Below are 17684 nucleotides of genomic sequence, written 5' to 3' on the forward strand. Positions count from 1 at the left end.
TGTTGCGATTTTTTTCATTAATATGTGGAGTGGTTTTTTGCCTTACTAATTTAAAAAGGAAATTGTACAAAATAAAATCTAACAGAAAGTCCACTCACTTGATCCAGAAACAAAATGTACAACATTTCATCTAGTCACACGACTAGTAGCGGAATTAACTCCAATTGCTTTGCCTCTCATTTACGTCAATTACACATTCCTCAAATCATTTCATCCACAACTCATCACACTCTCCAAACAAAAATCATTCCTTTAAAATCGAACGAGAACGTCATTCCTTCTCGATACATTTCTCCACTTCTCACAGGTCAACGAGAACACCTCTCTTTCGGAGGACATGTTTATGTGAAATGTTCGAATTTGGATGAAATGTTTACATGGAGTGAATTGAATTTTCATTCACGTAATGATGAAGATACCATGATGGAAAATCATTCTCGAATTCTTTGTTCCATCTATCAATGTGTCATGCATTCTAAAAAGTATCGTTGTAAAGCTCAAATTCGTTTCTATCCTTCTATTCATACCTATGTGCACGTGCATTCACATGGAAATCATCCAATGCCTTCTCCTCAATTTGTCATGACTTTGGAAGATGAAGAAAATGAAGAATTCTTTCAAAATCTCTCTCATCATGAAGAGGAAGCAAACACTTCTCATTCCACGTCGTCCATGATAGAATTATTATATTCCACGAAAACATTGTCACAAGTTTACAAAAATCCAATTTACACCAAAACCAAACGAAGCTCTGAATTTCTCAAAACGTTTTTAACCATTCCCAATGTGCTGCTTCAATTTTCATCACCTGAACAATTCCACTATATTGAACAATTGACAGATCGTGATCATTTATATGTGGATGGTCCTCTTGAATTGTTCACACCAGACACTCGATTCATGTTCATCTTTTTTGTGAGAAAAGAAGGTTCCCTTAATACCATTCCATGTTTGTATTCGTTTTTGAATGAAATTTCTGATTCGAGTTACAAGACACTTTTTGGAAATTTGGAAATGTTCATGATGAAACCGTTGGGTGTTGAGAATTATTTGGAACATAAGAAACAGAGAGGACGATTACAAATTTCATGTGATTTTGATCCATCGATGAGAAGTGCATTGAATTTGGTATTTAAAACGGTCGATGTGGTTGGAAATGAAAATGTGTTGGTGAGTGCTGTTGAGAGATTTATTGAGGCACAGGATCAAGTTCCAAGTTCGTCGGATGTTTCATGTTCGAACGTGTTGAAAGCATTCCCAGAGATTCGAATGAGCTTCTTTGAAGATTTGAAGAAATTAAGTAAATTGACACAACGAGATCTCTTTTTGAGAAAACGATATGAATTTGAGTTGAAATGGAGTCATTTAGTTGGAAATGAAGTGATGAACTTTTTAAGGGAATATTTTTTTGGATTTGAAGGAGAATTCTCAGTCATGAATTCTCAATCCGACCCTTCCAATGATTATGGTTCAAAAAAACGTACAAGTGTGTATGAACCTCATACTTGGTCGTGTGCTTTTAATCCAAACATTGCAGAATGGAATGTCACTTCGGATCATGTCGTGTTACATAATCAATTATTTTTCCAACTCTTCTCAGTGAACGAACTGAACGAACGATTCACCACGTGGCACGAATTAATTGATCTACTCAAAGAATTGGAATTTAAATTGTTTAAGGAACCGCTGGAATTTTCACAAAATCCTCTCCATGTCTTGAAATGTGTATCAGAACTTGTTGAAAATTGTAAAACAAGACACGTCCTCCACTAATCATTGCCTCGGTATGACCAAGATCTAAAAATCTAAATGATGATGAGGACCAATGAGGATCGAGTGGTCACACATAGTGACATCTTTTTCCTTTTTTTGTGTGAACAATGAACTTGGATGTTTTTGAACATTTCCTCCAACAACAGTTGCAATCCAATCAAAAAATTAAATCCATTTCATCATGATTTCATCTTCTTCTGCAACGTCCAGCAACATACCATCCGATACCACCGAACAACAACAACAACAACAGCATCAACAACAACAACAAATTTCGACTTTACCTCCTGAATGTTCTCTCTCATTGGAAGAAATCTTTACAGAGCAAGATGCCAAGGAACTGAATTCGTTTCAAACGGTCAAATTGCATTGTCGGAAGGCTGATCAGGCAGATGTTCTTCTGGCCATGTTGAAAGAAGAGGCTGGATTTGTGGATGATGATGATCATATTCATCATACATCTTTGGATCATTGTAATAGGATCCAAGATCAATTTGCTGATCATCAAGAAACGGCAACTTCTTCTTCGTTGGAATCATCTACGGTACTAGATATTGAAGATTTGGATGAGGAGAGTTTGGAACAACTTCTCTCTCAGCTCTTGAAATCGGATGAATCAAATTCCAAACAATCATCAACGGAAGAGCAAGATGAAATTGCTCTACATTTCTTGATGAGAGAGGATTCATTGAAACCTCCTGAACCAGGTTTAAATGAAGTGAAAAAACAAGTAGAATTTCCTCCTCGAAATGATCATGACGATGAAAATACTGTACCAATGGAATCTGTGGGTCACATTGTTCGTGACCATAAACGTGACAAACTATCGAAAGAGAAATTCAAGATTGTCAGAGCTGTGCCCGGTGACAACACTCAAACAGAATTGCGCTCTGTTCCTTTCATTTGTATAACCTTTAGCCATGATATGATCGAAGAGTTTGATGCAGAGCCATTACCATTTGAGGCCATTAATTTTGTAGAAATTGTTCCTGTCACTGAGAATATCAAGGAAGGAAAATGGAAATGGATTGGTACAAAATCATTGCTATTCCAACCAAAGTTTAGATTTGACCGATCCTCGTCATTCACATACAGAGTCTTGCAAGAAAAAACCAAGAGTATTTATGGCCAAGTGTTGGAAAGCACTTTCGAAGTGAGTTTCAAAACGCAAACGATGCAACTTTCCAGATTTGTTCCATATGGATCATTTCCAATTTCTCAAGTTCCTTTTTGCTACCTTGAATTTGATCAAGATATCGATCCGCAACAAGTGCTCAACTTTATAACAGTTCAAACGTCGTCACTACTGTCCCGTGGAACTGCCATTTCTTTCGAATTATTTACAGATCTCAAACTGATAGAACAGACATTGCAAGATTTGGAATTTAAGAAAAAATTCAAACAGGTGTACAGCATGTATATGAGTGTCTTAAAGAACCACAGTGCAACTTCGAAGAGACACTTTTGGATCAAGTTATTGATCGACAATGATACCTTTAACGCTGGAAAGGGCTATCCAAAGATAGGACTTGGAGAAAAAATTCTCGCGACCATTAAGGAAGGTATTCCATCGTTAGAAGGACCAAGACCTTCAACTTCTCCCTTTACCTATTATTTTTATGGACATGGAAAAATGAAAGTTACTGATTATTATCCAAAGAAGAGTATATTTGACAAAATCTTTGGAAGTAACATTTATCCAGGTTCATCATTTAGCTTCTATTTTTCGAACCCTATCGATTTAGAAAAGTTCAAGAATATAGAAGACTTTATCAGTGTGGAGCCTTCTATTGAACAAATGAGAGTGACTAGAAATGGAACCTATATCTCAATACAAGGTGACACGAAACCCAGAGAGAAATACACTGTAATTATTAAGAAAGGTTTACCAGATATTTATGGACAAGAATTAGAGAGTGATTATGTGACGACATTTGAAATTAGTGGACAGGGAAAAACAGTTCATGACACACTTCCTCAGAATTCGATATTACCTCCATCTTTGTTTGACAATAATGACCCATTCCTGTATTTTGACTCTGTCAATATTCCAGAAACTCATGTTGTGATCAATCAAATAGATCCAGAGGAATTCTATGTGGAATCAACCATTCCAAAACTCAAGCAACAAAACACATATAGTTCCAATAACTATGAATATTTTAATTGGTATCCCAAAAAACCAATATCAATCGGAAAGATGGTTTTAGATGAAAAGGTGAAACCTGTCAATTTTGAAAAGGACAAAGTTGCTTCAACTCAACTTTCCCTATCTCCATACCTTCAAAATACTACACAAAAAACTGGTCAACTCTTAGTGCAGTACAAACCAAAAGACACAAGTTTGATCTTCAAGTCCTATACTCATTATGTTTTAAAGTGGATTCAAGTAAGCAATCTTTGCGTTGAAATTTTCAGAGTCACAGGTGATGACAAAGTTTCTGTATTCGTGACCGATTTCAGAACTGGTAAGCCTGTTCCAAATGCTTCTCTTAATTTCAAATATTCACCTCAGTATTACGGACAGGTTGGCGTAGAAGTTAAATTTATGAGTGAGGAGGCAACCACGAATGAGAATGGTATTGGATACTTGACTCCTGTCCATGGAGCAATGTATTATTCAAGATTGATCGTCAAAACTGACACTGATAGCGTCATTTTGATACAACCACAGATAGCGATCGTTTCAGCTCGTACATCCTACCTCACCTCACACATTATTACCGATCGAGGACTCTACAAACCAAAGGAAACTCTTCATGTGAAAGGATATTTTAGAACTATTGATTTTAATAATGACAAGAGCAGTGACCTGTTTGGAACATACTCTGTTGGAAATCCTCGAAACTGCAATGTTTCCTATGTCATCAATGATAGCCTCAATGTATCCTATGCTGAAGGAAAATTTGAAACTACTGAGAATGGAACGTTTTCTTTGGATGTACAACTTCCTGACAATGTCAATCTTGGAGCGCACAGCATTCGCTTCATCTGCAATGGATACACTTTTTATTCAAGATTTTCAGTAGAAGAATTTAGAACACCCGAATACAATGTACAAAGTTCGGTCATTCCCTCCTCATTGAAAACCAATAACTTTATCGGGGATCAAATAGTTTTCAAGACTGAAGCAAACTATTACAGTGGTTCTGCACTCAGCTCAGCAAGAGTAACGTCGAACTTGGATGCCAAAGTTACAAGTTTCACACCTGAGGGATGGAGCAATTATACTTTCCAAGAATCTGCCAATTCATCAACTTGTTGCTATTTTTACAATTTAAATAAGAAAGATAAGATCAAGCTTCAACCAACGGCATATGTGAGCTCTCAAACAGGTTCAGACGGTAACTGCTATACAATGGCTCAATTATGGGATCCAGAAAAACAAATTGTATATCCTCTTACAATTTCATGCAAATCCAATGTGCAGGATATTAATCGACAAACACATGGAACATCAGCTTCTGTGACTGTACATGCATGCAAGTATTACGTTGGTGTGCGATGTACTAAAAGAGTGGTCATGAAAGCAGATGAGAAAATTGATTGTTTCTTCATTGTTACCAACATTCAAGGAAAGCCTCAAGCTGGAATTCCAATCCAAGTGAAAATTGTAAAATTTGACGCCTCATCGGTTGGTTATGAAACATTGGATAGCGTGACACCAATTCGTGAATTCGGTTTGGTTTCTACTACAGAGCCACTACTTTATTCGTTCTCATTGGAAAATGATACTCAAGATTTAGCGTATGCCGAATATGGTATTTTGTGTGAAGTTCGTGAGGAAAGCATACCACGATTCAGGAGTGGAGTGAACCGTACGAGCGTTCCCATTCGAAAATTTGGCTTCAAGAGTCATTTACAAACGAAAGGATACGCTGCTCTCAATTCTTCGACTCTGGATATGGTGAGCGATAAGTTCGACAATGATCACTATTTACCTGGTGAAGAAGCAAAAATTTATGTTGCCAACCCATTTTCTGGAGATTCTCTTGGATTCATGTTTGTCACTTGTAATGGACTTGTGAAAAAGGAATATTTCGAAATTAAGGCAAACGTTGGTTATGCACAATTGACAGTTCCTATTCGAAAAGAATACAGACCGAATATTGAAGTTATTGTTAATTTGTATGGTCAAGATCAATATATTGATGAGAATGATAAGAACCGCTCTTGTCCTACCTATGCCACAGGACGCTTGACACTCAACGTCTCCAAAGAACATCATGAATTGGATGTTGCCATCATTCCAAAACATAGTGTCGTAGGACCAGGCGCAGAAACATCAGTTGAAGTCATTGTCACTGATAAGCAAGGAACCAATCAATCGAATTGTGAAGTGTGTTTAATTGTGGCGGATGAGGCAGTTCTTGACATGGCAAATCACGAAATTTCAAATCCATTAACTGCCTTGTTGCCAAGTAATAGCTGTACTGCTGAATTTCGTAACAATAGAGAATTGGTGAGATATTGGTATTATCCACCAAAAAATCAACGGGAATTGGAGTTGCAACAACAATTCGAAGCCTCTCAAAGACAGCAACAAGCATTTGATGGTAGAGGAGGTGGGGCATTTTCCAGAGGTTGTTCTTTAGAGGATATGACGGGAGAACTGGATGCTGTGCTGTGCCAATCAGACAGCTGTAGCAAATGCAAGTCGTGTTCGTTTTTTGGTGGTATATCCTTAGCTAGTGTACTGCCTAGTTGCAAATGTTCACGAAGATGTGAGGAGTATGAGGCCACATGCGGTGGTTGCTCGTGTCATAAGAATTGTCGCTTACGAGAATGCAAAAACATGCGTGTGAATATGAACCATGAAATGGCAGCCTCCTTAATGCAAGGTCGTCAAAACGAGTTCAATGTCAGAACAGATTTTCGACCAGATGCTCATTTTGTTGGATTTGCTCAAACCGATCATGAAGGAAAAGTGAAAATTGATTTCAAGCTTCCCGATAGCTTGACTCGATTCCGTGTCACTGCACTGGCTAGTGCTTCCAGTGATCGATTTGGAGTGAATTCCTCGAAAATTACAACATGCCTTCCACTCAGTTGCAGACCATCCTTACCTCGCTTTTTGAATTACGGAGATGCTTGTGACTTGACCTATGTTTTGCAAAATCAAACATCAGCAACTCTAACTGTTGCACTCGTTTGTCACACAACCAATCTGAGATTGATCCACAAGAATCAGCTACAACGTAAGAGAGGAATTACTGTTGTTTTGAAGGGCCTCGAAAGAAAGGAAGTTCGTCTTCCTGTGCAAGTTCAAAAATGTGGAAAGGCAAGAATCAATGTTGGTATTCGTGTTATCAGAGCAGTTCCAGCTTGTTCCTCATCCGATGCACAGGAATCAGTAGTGAATGATATGGTTGGTTGGAGTGATGCTGTTAAGAATGATATCAACGTTTTCACACCAGCTACGACTGAAGCATTTGCAACGTATGGAGACATTCAAGACAAGAGTGCTGTCATTGCTCAACCCATTGCACTTCCAAAGAAGCGAATCATTTCACACTTTGGAGAAGTTAGCTTTTCCACCAGTACCACTGCTCTCTCAACACTCACAGATTCTCTCATTTATTTGTATACCTATCCATTTGAGTGCACGGAACAAATTGCAAGCAAAGTTATTGGAATTGTGTGTATGAAGGATATTATTTTACAATTCTACACACCAGAACAGTTGAAAAAATTAATGGACATTAGCTCTGCAGAAGAAATTGACTCATTCGTAAAGGATGAATTGAAAAGGATCTTTGACCGACAAAAGAGTGATGGTTCATTTTCAGTTTGGAAAACCATCTTAATTGGAGATCCATTTTTGACTTGTCACGTGGCACTTTGCTTTGCCAAATGTCGACAATATGGATATGAAATACCAAGTACAGTATTGGAATCATTGAAGAGAATTCTCTTACGTATTGAATCACTCTTCTTTTTAGGATTCTTGTGGCCACAAGTTCTCAAGGATACGATCAAATCTTTTGCTTATTATGTTTATTCTTTACTCATGGAATCAGACGAGGAAAAGAAACAAGTAAGGGATCGTTGTGAAAAACTTCTTTCACATTACAAGGACGTGAATGATTTGACTGGAAAAATGAGTCCAGATTGTGCAGCATGGTTATCTGTTGCATTGCATCGCTCAACCATTGAAACAAGTGAGGAGAACCAAGAACGATCCGGTTTCCTCTCCTTCCTGTTCGAAAAAGGTCTTTCTGCAAGCGAATGGCTGCAACATTTGAAATCATATTTTAAAGAGAATGTCACTGTTGACTCTGGAGTTTATGCTGAATTTATATCTTCGTATCGAGATGATGAGACAGCCAAGATGGTCATGTTGCATTCCGATGTGAGAACAAATGCCAATGTCATGTCTGCTCTCATGGAGATTGATAGAGAAGAGTCGAGTGATTTAATTCAAAAATTGTTGAGAAGTGTTTTGGCAGAAAGAAACAACCATCCATATGGAAGATGGAGAAACACCATCGATAATGCCTCATGTATGATTTCAGTCACTGACTATTTCAGAGAGTTTGAAAAGGACATTCCTGACATGACTGTGAACACATGGCTTGTAGACACCACCAAGCAAGACGAAACACTTTATTTGGGTCCTCAAACTTGGAAAGGAAGATGCAAAGATAAAATGACCACATTGTTACCTGTGAAGGCCCTTATTCCAAGACAATACATGGATGAACAAGTCATTGATCCACAACAACATTTGAATTGTAACAAAGAATTGGTCGTTTCCAAAGTTGGAGATGGACGATTGTATTACCGAATTGCCCTCAGTTATACGCCTGAAAATTTAACACTACCAGCTCTCGATCGAGGATTCTCAATCCATAGAGCCTATGAAGGAGTTACTCACAAGGAGCATGTCACATTTGATAAGAATGGAAATTCATGGAAAATCAAATCTGGTGAACTTGTTCGTGTCACTCTCACATTTACCAACACGGCTCGAAGATATAACATTGCCTTAATGGACAAGTTACCAGCAGGCTTGGAACCTGTAAATCCAGAATTGGAATCTCAACATTTAGATTTGAAAGATATCAATCTAACATCGAATGATTCTACTACTGACATGACCAAATATTGGAGTCGATGGTTTGAGCATCAAAATATCAGAACTGAACGAGTGGAAGCATTTGCTAGAATTCTCTACGAAGGTTCTCATACCTATTCCTACATTGCACGTGCCACAAGCATTGGATCTTTTGTGGCACCTCCAAGCCATGTCGAAGAAATGTATTGTCCTGAATGTTTTGGTCGATCTAAGACTGAATTTGTTCAAATCTTCAACGAGTAGTAGTTGGAGCAGAAGATTCCCGTTTATTAACACAATAAAGGAAGTGATGTAAATTTACCAATGACAAAGAATTGGAGGACTTGCATCATTACAAATTTTCAAACTCTCTCAACAATTTGTGTGAAAGGGAAGCAGGTAATTGATCAAGATCAGAATGCAACCAGAGTCTTTAAAAGAATGAAAAACACTCAAGTCTTGCGAGGTTACAACATTTTTTTTCGACTTTTCTTTTCGAGACTAGTTGCGACAAGATCTTGTAACCTTGCTTTATCGAACTTTTCAAGACTCATTGTCACACATTTTTCGCAATTCATATCGTTTTTTTCCATTCTTCGGTGGTCATGAAATTTGAACGACAAACGTCTTTTTGTTTTTCATACTATTCATGAATTCAAACAGCTGTGTTTGGTTTCATTTGGCAATAGCATGTTTTTTCTTTCGGTTCTTACTATAATCCATGTATTCGACTCAAAAAAGTAGTATTCAACTCTGAACTCAAAACAACCAGCTTGATGAGTTTGAGGTTGTTTTTATTCTTTCAAGTACCTCAATTTAGTTGCAAAGGAATAGAAAGCTAAAAATAATATTTAAATCCATAATTCTTTTACATCAAAAAAAAAAAATTAATTGTATTGGTGTTGTGCACACTTTTTCATCATCGTTCTCGGAACAAGCAAGACCAATCCTCTTGAATTAAATAATTACCAAACCTCATCATTCCTAATAGCTTGATATCAATTGCTCGAATCACTGTAATAAGAAGTTATCAAAATGCCATTACCAACCTTTGACCCTGAAGATCCATCATCCAATGAAGTCGATCAAGAACGAAAAAAGAAGCACATGGATGTAGATTATTCCGAGCAAACTGATCAGACCCTTTCCGCAGCTAATCAAACCATTGAAAAGGGTGGTATTTCTGCACTCAAGCAAGCTTTGGAACCAGTCTTGGCTCTCGAAAAAACCGTTCGTCTTTCTGAAGATTATGAAAATTTGAGCAAAGTTCTAGTGAATATTGTGGCCTTGTGTGCCAAAGTTCAAGCTTGGGATGAATTGAATGATCAATTGACACTTCTTGCAAAGAAACGATCACAATCGAGAGGAGCCACCCAAAAAATGATTCAAGAAGCCATGAAATATATTGACTTGACACCTAGCAAGGAAAGAAAGATTGAACTCATCAATACAATTCGTAAAATCACTGAAGGTAAAATCTTTGTAGAGTTGGAGGGAGCTCGAGTCACTCGAATGCTTGCCAAAATCAGAGAGGAAGAAGGAAACATTTCCGAAGCAGCCTCACTTCTCCAAGATGTACAAGTAGAAACCATCAATAGCATGGCAATCAGAGAAAAGATTGACTTTATTCTTGAATCGATTCGATTGTGTCTCGAAAAGCAAGATTATGTGAGAGCAGTCATTGTCTCCAAGAAAATTACTAAAAAGAGTATTTCTGAAGTGGATCATCAAGATTTAAAGATCCGTTATTATGAACTCATGATTCGATTCTACTCTCAAAAGAAACAATATTTGGACATTTTCCGTTCCTATCAACAAATTTTCACAACACCTAGCATTCAATCCAATGATGACGAATGGATGAATATCTTGCAACACATGGTCTTGTACATTGTATTGGCTGAGTATGGAAATGAGCAACATGATCTCATGCATCGAACCTTTGAGGAGAAGAAATTGGAAGAACCAAAATTACAACCTTTCAGAATGCTCTTGAAACAATTTGTGAGCCGTGGCGTCATTAATTGGCCTCAATTCGAAGCCCAATTCGGGGCCATCATTAAGAATCACCCAATCTTCGCCAAATCACCTGAAACCTATGCCGACCTTCGCAGTAGAGTCGTGGAGAAGAATATTCGTACAATTGCACAATTCTATTCGAGAATTGAGACCAAACGCATTTCTGAACTCTTGTACCTTAATGAAGACGAAGTTGAAGGATTCATCTCTAGAATGGTCACCAACAAGACCATTAATGCCAAGATGGATCGTTTGCAAGGTGTTATTGTTTTCAAGCAAGTACAAAATGGAGAAGACAATGACGTATTGAACTCGTGGGCCCACGATATTGTCAAATTGTTGCAATTGGTCGAAAAGTCCAACCACTTGATTAATAAGGAATATATGATTCAAAATGCAAGACAATAGATTGCATAATAAAAGGACATAGTGCCACATTTAATTTATCTGTAACCTCCAGTTCAACAACAGTTAGTGTTTTGAAAGATATTCAACCATGATCAATGTCACGTCTTCCAAAGTCAACCTTAAAAAAAAATGGTGCAGATTCTTCCACTTTCTTCTTTTCATGCACAAGATTCACACAGCGACGCGAAACACCAACAACCAATCCATAAAATTAAAAATCAAAATATTCAATGGTTTCTGTCACTGACTCAATTCCGAGATGGAAAAGAACTCATGAAAACAACCGACTATGAATATGAAGTGTTTCCGCGTAATGATGATCATCAGCAATCATTATCGAAATTTCATAAAATTCCCATTAAGCAAATTCCATGTAATGTTCATTCCATTCTCTATGAACACCAATTAGTGAATAATCCCTATGTTCGATTTGAAGAATTAAAACAATTATGGGTCGGATATTCGGATTGGAAAATGGAATGTATTATAGATGATTTGGAACAATGGTTCGAGATTGGATCATCGGATCGTGTCATCCATAACGTTCAAGAGAATAATATATCATACGCGTCTTGGTTATTGGTCTTGGAAGGACTAGATTGTGTTGCCGACATTAAAGTGAATGGAACATTGGTACGATCCTGTGATAACATGTTTCAATATCATATTTTGGATATTTCTGAATGGTTGCAACAAGATCACCCTGGAAAACTCTCTCTGCACATTGAGATTGATTTTAAATCAGCCATAGTGGAATCGAGAAAGCGACTTGAAAAACATCTCAAAGAACAAGCATATGAGATCCCATGTCCTTCCTATACCAGAGACTTTGATACGAGAGGAAGAAATTTTCTAAGAAAAGAAGGTACGTCTAGTGTGTGTGTGTTGATCTCGTGTCATGGTGGCATCATATTCATTGAATGTTAACTTGTTATTATTTAGGATGTGCATTGGGATGGGATTGGGGACCTGCGTTTGCATCTATTGGAATCCATAAGCCTTGTTATTTGGTGAGATTTAATCGTAGTCACAGTGCTTTGAACAATCAGTGGTCACCTCTGACACAAACCATCAATGCTAACACGATAATTTTCTTGAAAGATATTGCTCTGTATCAACATGATTTTTCTGACATGGGAACGACAGGAAATCACGAAACCTGTGAACATGTTTCACTCACTGCCAAATTATATTTCTATTGCAAAAATTTTGATGGCTGTGAAAGAATCAAGCAAGCTATTGGACAAGTGGAAGTGTCCATAATTGATGACTCTTCACATCAAAAAGTTCATGTCCATTCTCTATGGTGTGACCATTTAGAAAAAGACACGGAATTGGAAGACATGTATATCGCCACATTGAGTATTGGATCCATTCGAAATTTGAAATTATGGTATCCCAATGACTATGGCAATCAACCACTATATCATTTCAAAGTGGCCATCCATAATGAACCCTTTAACCAAGAAAAGCAGATTTTATTTGGAGTAAGAAAAATTGAACTCGATACCTCAAAAGACGAATATGGTCACAAATTCCAATTCAAAGTGAATCATCGTGCGATTTACTGCAAAGGCAGTAATTGGATTCCTTCCGATTGTTTTCCAAGTCGATGCTTTCACGGTAAAGACCATATTCACAATTTAATCAAGAGTGCTCATGATTGTCATATGAACATGCTACGCGTATGGGGAGGTGGATGTTACGAATACGACTTTTTCTATGAATTTTGTGATCGATATGGTATTTTGCTGTGGCATGATTTCATGTTTGCTTGTTCATTATATCCATCAGATGAATTGTTTTTGAAATCTTGCCGCATAGAAGTGGTTCAGCAACTTCGACACTTACAACATCATCCATGTATCGCTCTCTTTGCTGGAAATAATGAAAATGAGGAAGCGCTTTTGAGTTGGCCTGAATGTGTCAATTCTGAAAGCAAACAACGACTTGTTGTCGATTACCACAAGCTTTACTATGATACCATTTATCATGTTGTTTCACACGAGTTTTCTTCTTCCAAATTTAATACTCCACCTTTTTGGCCAAGCTCTCCATCGAATGGAATTATGAAGTATGGAAATCCTCAAGATTTAACTCAAGGAGATGCACATTATTGGGCTGTTTGGCATGGTGGTAAGCCATTTTCAAATTATTTAACAGTCATACCTAGATTTAGCTCAGAATTTGGTTTTCAATCGTTACCAAGTCTTGAAACATTGGCTCAATTTATTATTGAACAAGAGGGTGATGAACAAGATTTGAATATTACTTCACCAGGTACGTATTTTTGGTACATGTAAAAACATGTTGGTCATATTAGATGCTTTTCATATTCTCACGACAATGTTTAACAGTGATGGAGTCAAGACAACGAAGCTATGTTGGAAACAAGTGCATTCTTGAACACATTTCTAGAGAATTCCGATTTCCAAAAACATTCCAAGATTTTGTCTATTTATCTCAAGTCAATCAAGCACTTGCTATCAAAACTGCATGTGAACATTGGAGAAGACAATTAAAAATCTGCTCTGGAGCACTCTATTGGCAGCTTAATGATATTTGGTATGTGTAGTAGTTTTCAGTATTTCTTGGAATATCCTATTCATTTCATATATTTCACGGATATTCATGCATGTACTCTCAAACATTATTATTGCCAGGCCTGGTAATTCATGGTCCTCTCTAGAATGGAATGGAACGTGGAAATTGTTGCAGTATTTCAGTAAGGACTTTTTTGCTCCCTATTTATTCTCCATTGCATGTTCGGCGATCACAATTACCATGGACCATCATGACAATGAGCACGCTGCTACTGAACAATTAGATTTTTGGTTCACTTCAGATTCTACATTTCAACACAATTCGATTGAATTGAAACTTTTGAAAATTCAAATGCTTTCGTATGAGAATGGACAAGAGTTGTGGAGTAGAGAAATTTCTGAATTTCCATCGTGTTGCGAAAAGGCATTCAATTCCACAAACAATGACATGGCAAGTGAGATTCTTTATTCATTGCCACTGAGTCGTGAAATTTTGCAACAAAAGACTTTGGGATTTTTAAAATGCTCTCTCGATATTGAAATAATTAGACCAACCAACAATAATTCACATCAACACGAAAGAATTCAACACACTCTCCAAGCAGTTCATTTCCTATGTGAATTGAAGAAGGTATACAAAATGACAAAACCATCTCTGAAACTTCAAATAGAACAAGAAACCCAAAGCCATGTGAAATTAGCCATCACGTGTTTTAAAGCTCCATCGTTTTTCACTCGCTTATTTATCAAGACAGGAGAGCAGTATCGAGACACTTTGGATAAATCCTCACTTCGATTTGAAATGGATCACTTTGAAGAGAATGGCTTTTTATTGCTTCCCAATGAAACTAAATACATGTGGATGAAAAAGAGAGCAAGTTTGTGTGGAAAAACAAATGTATTTGCGTTGGAATGGATTGGAGTTGAAAATTTAAGTGAGAAGTAACACATTCCCTCCACAGTGTGTGTTCTCATTCAACAACGACGCTAGGTAAGTCTGCCCCGGCTAAAAACTTGCGTTATCGTTGTATGAAGCGTTTTAGCCCTTTCCCAATGACACAGCCACAAAATAAAAGGACGCCAATTCAAACTCCTTGTTCAGTTTGGCTTGCGTGATCAATCACAACGTTTGTCGTTCAAATTTCATGACCACCGAAGAATGGAAAAAAACGATATGAATTGCGAAAAATGTGTGACAATGAGTCTTGAAAAGTTCGATAAAGCAAGGTTACAAGATCTTGTCGCAACTAGTCTCGAAAAGAAAAGTCGAAAAAAAATGTTGTAACCTCGCAAGACTTGAGTGTTTTTCATTCTTTTAAAGACTCTGGTTGCATGTTTTTCGTAACGACAAAAAAATGGCTCTCTCTCTTCAATCATCATCATCGGAAGCATCTAAATCGCAAATGATGGCAATCCATGCACAACTCTATTGTCCATACAGTGTTTTTGTTTCATCCAATGATGAAGTTTACATTGCAGATACCTGGAATCATAGAATTAGAAAAATAATGAAGAATGGAATGATCACAACCATTGCAGGAAATGGAACTGGAGGATACAATGGAGACAATCAATTGGCAACAAATGCACAACTCAATTATCCAGATAGTGTTTTTGTTTCATCCAATGATGAAGTTAATATTTTAGATAGCGGTAATCATAGAATTAGAAAAATTATGAAAAATGGAATGATCACAACCATTGCAGGAACTGGAATTGAAGGGTACAATGGAGACAATCAATTGGCAACAAATGCACAACTCAATTATCCAGATAGTGTTTTTGTTTCATCCAATGATGAAGTTTATATTGCAGATACTTTGAATCATAGAATTAGAAAAATTATGAAAAATGGAATGATCACAACCATTGCAGGAAATGGAACTGGAGGATACAATGGAGACAATCAATTGGCAACAAATGCACAACTCAATTATCCAGATAGTGTTTTTGTTTCATCCAATGATGAAGTTTATATTGCAGATACCGCTAATCATAGAATTAGAAAAATAATGAAAAATGGAATGATCACAACCATTGCAGGAAATGGAACTGAAGGATACAATGGAGACAATCAATTGGCAACAAATGCACAACTCAATTATCCAGATAGTGTTTTTGTTTCATCCAATGATGAAGTTTATATTGCAGATACCGCTAATCATAGAATTAGAAAAATAATGAAAAATGGAATGATCACAACCATTGCAGGAAATGGAACTGAAGGATACAATGGAGACAATCAATTGGCAACAAATGCACAACTCAGTTTTCCAGAGAGTGTGTTTGTTTCATCCAATGATGAAGTTTATATTGCAGATACCGATAATCATAGAATTAGAAAAATTATGAAAAATGGAATGATCACAACCATTGCAGGAAATGGAACTGAAGGATACAATGGAGACAATCAATTGGCAACAAATGCACAACTCAATTATCCAGATAGTGTTTTTGTTTCATCCAATGATGAAGTTTATATTGCAGATACCGCTAATCATAGAATTAGAAAAATAATGAAAAATGGAATGATCACAACCATTGCAGGAAATGGAATTGAAGGATACAATGGAGATAGCCCCTATCAACCATCCCTTTCACATTTCTCTCCTTTCATTTCACACATTTCGAAATATGAAAGAGACATGATTCCCAACACCAAACTCATTGTTTTTCAACCACTTTTTGAAAAACTTTATCCTCATTTTCATTCCACCATTTTGAAAGATTTGAATTTACTTTCTGACATGTCTTGTCGTGAACTTGAATTGATTCAAAATGTCATTGATTTTGTTTTATATGATCCAGATACGATTGTGGAACCTATAATGATTTCTGAAATTATTGAATACTTGTACATTTTGGGTCTTGCTCACGGTGAATTCATGGAATTGAAAAACTATTTAATTTCGATATTATTGGAGAGACACATGACTTCTGATCATGTCATTGATACATTGTTGATGATTGAACAATACTTGACAAAACAACCCTCTCATTCCATCATGACTAAGTTGAAGAATTATTGTTTGGAATTTATTCAAATCAAATTAAGAGAAAGACATTTTGGCATCATAAGAGATCCAAGATGTATTCCTTATTATGTTGAAATTCTTGAAAAGTGTTCAATTACAAAGATATCTCCCATCGTTCTTGAAGAGTCAACTGAAAATACAATATCACCAAACGAAATGATCAAGTCATTGTGGAATGACAAACGTACGAGCGATATTCGAATCAAACTCTCTCATAAGAACGACCATTCATTTATTTATGGTCATCGAACCATATTGAGTTCTCGTGGAAAACTTTTTGAAGCCATGTTCAACAGTGGATATGAATTGGAAGATCTGAAATATGATGAAAAAGATGAAATTTTGACACTCATTCCTTCCACACCTGAAGATGCAATGAATTTGGAATATATTGTCAAATATTGTTATGATCAATTGGAGCAGATTGAACCAAAACATGCCATTTCACTCATTTTAACAGCTTCAGCGAATGAAATGTCAGAATTAGTTTCTCTTGCATTCAAATCCATTCAAATTGATTGCAATAATTATTTTGAAATTGCCAATTCATTGGATTTTGAAAATGATTTATTTTCAGAAGTGATTCAAATCATGATTGATTTTGGAGTGAATCACAGAAATGAATTATTCAAAGAACATTCTGATCTTGATCAATTACCTGCTTCCCTTTCAGACAAATTGTTGAGAGAGTTTGAAAATTTGTAATGATTCAAGTCCAAAGTGGGCCAAAATAACAGCCACCTGATCGATAAAACAATTTGCATGAAAAGTTAAAGAACAAGGTTGTACTATGAATTCTTTAACAATTCATTTTCGTCCTGCCCAATTTTTCAATCTTTAAGAAGCAGG

The 17684-nt window shown here is 36.6% G+C and overlaps 5 protein-coding genes across 5 annotated transcripts; all 5 read left to right on the forward strand.

Annotated features, from left to right (window-relative positions):
* Positions 1-114: 114 nt before the first annotated feature.
* Positions 115-1773, forward strand: C9374_010622 (uncharacterized protein; the record flags this gene model as incomplete). The annotated part of the gene is made up of 1 exon (XM_044686187.1): positions 115-1773. The coding sequence occupies one exon, from the start codon at positions 115-117 to the stop codon at positions 1771-1773; it is 1659 nt and encodes a 552-aa protein (XP_044543777.1).
* Positions 1774-1954: 181 nt separating this feature from the next.
* On the forward strand, positions 1955-9094 carry C9374_010623 (uncharacterized protein; the record flags this gene model as incomplete). Its single annotated transcript, XM_044686188.1, has 1 exon — positions 1955-9094. The coding sequence occupies one exon, from the start codon at positions 1955-1957 to the stop codon at positions 9092-9094; it is 7140 nt and encodes a 2379-aa protein (XP_044543778.1).
* Positions 9095-9865: 771 nt separating this feature from the next.
* C9374_010624 (uncharacterized protein) lies at positions 9866-11257 on the forward strand (the record flags this gene model as incomplete). Its single annotated transcript, XM_044686189.1, has 1 exon — positions 9866-11257. One exon carries the CDS (start codon positions 9866-9868, stop codon positions 11255-11257), a length of 1392 nt encoding a protein of 463 aa, XP_044543779.1.
* A 129-nt stretch (positions 11258-11386) lies between these two features.
* C9374_010625 (uncharacterized protein) lies at positions 11387-14746 on the forward strand (the record flags this gene model as incomplete). The annotated part of the gene is made up of 4 exons (XM_044686190.1): positions 11387-12122; positions 12200-13537; positions 13615-13822; positions 13921-14746. 4 exons carry the CDS (start codon positions 11387-11389, stop codon positions 14744-14746), a joined length of 3108 nt encoding a protein of 1035 aa, XP_044543780.1.
* Positions 14747-15155: 409 nt separating this feature from the next.
* C9374_010626 (uncharacterized protein) lies at positions 15156-17540 on the forward strand (the record flags this gene model as incomplete). The annotated part of the gene is made up of 1 exon (XM_044686191.1): positions 15156-17540. The coding sequence occupies one exon, from the start codon at positions 15156-15158 to the stop codon at positions 17538-17540; it is 2385 nt and encodes a 794-aa protein (XP_044543781.1).
* Positions 17541-17684: the final 144 nt, after the last annotated feature.

Source organism: Naegleria lovaniensis, assembly GCF_003324165.1.
Source record: "Naegleria lovaniensis strain ATCC 30569 chromosome Unknown tig044, whole genome shotgun sequence".
NCBI classification, from domain to species: domain Eukaryota; phylum Heterolobosea; class Eutetramitea; order Acrasida; family Naegleriidae; genus Naegleria; species Naegleria lovaniensis.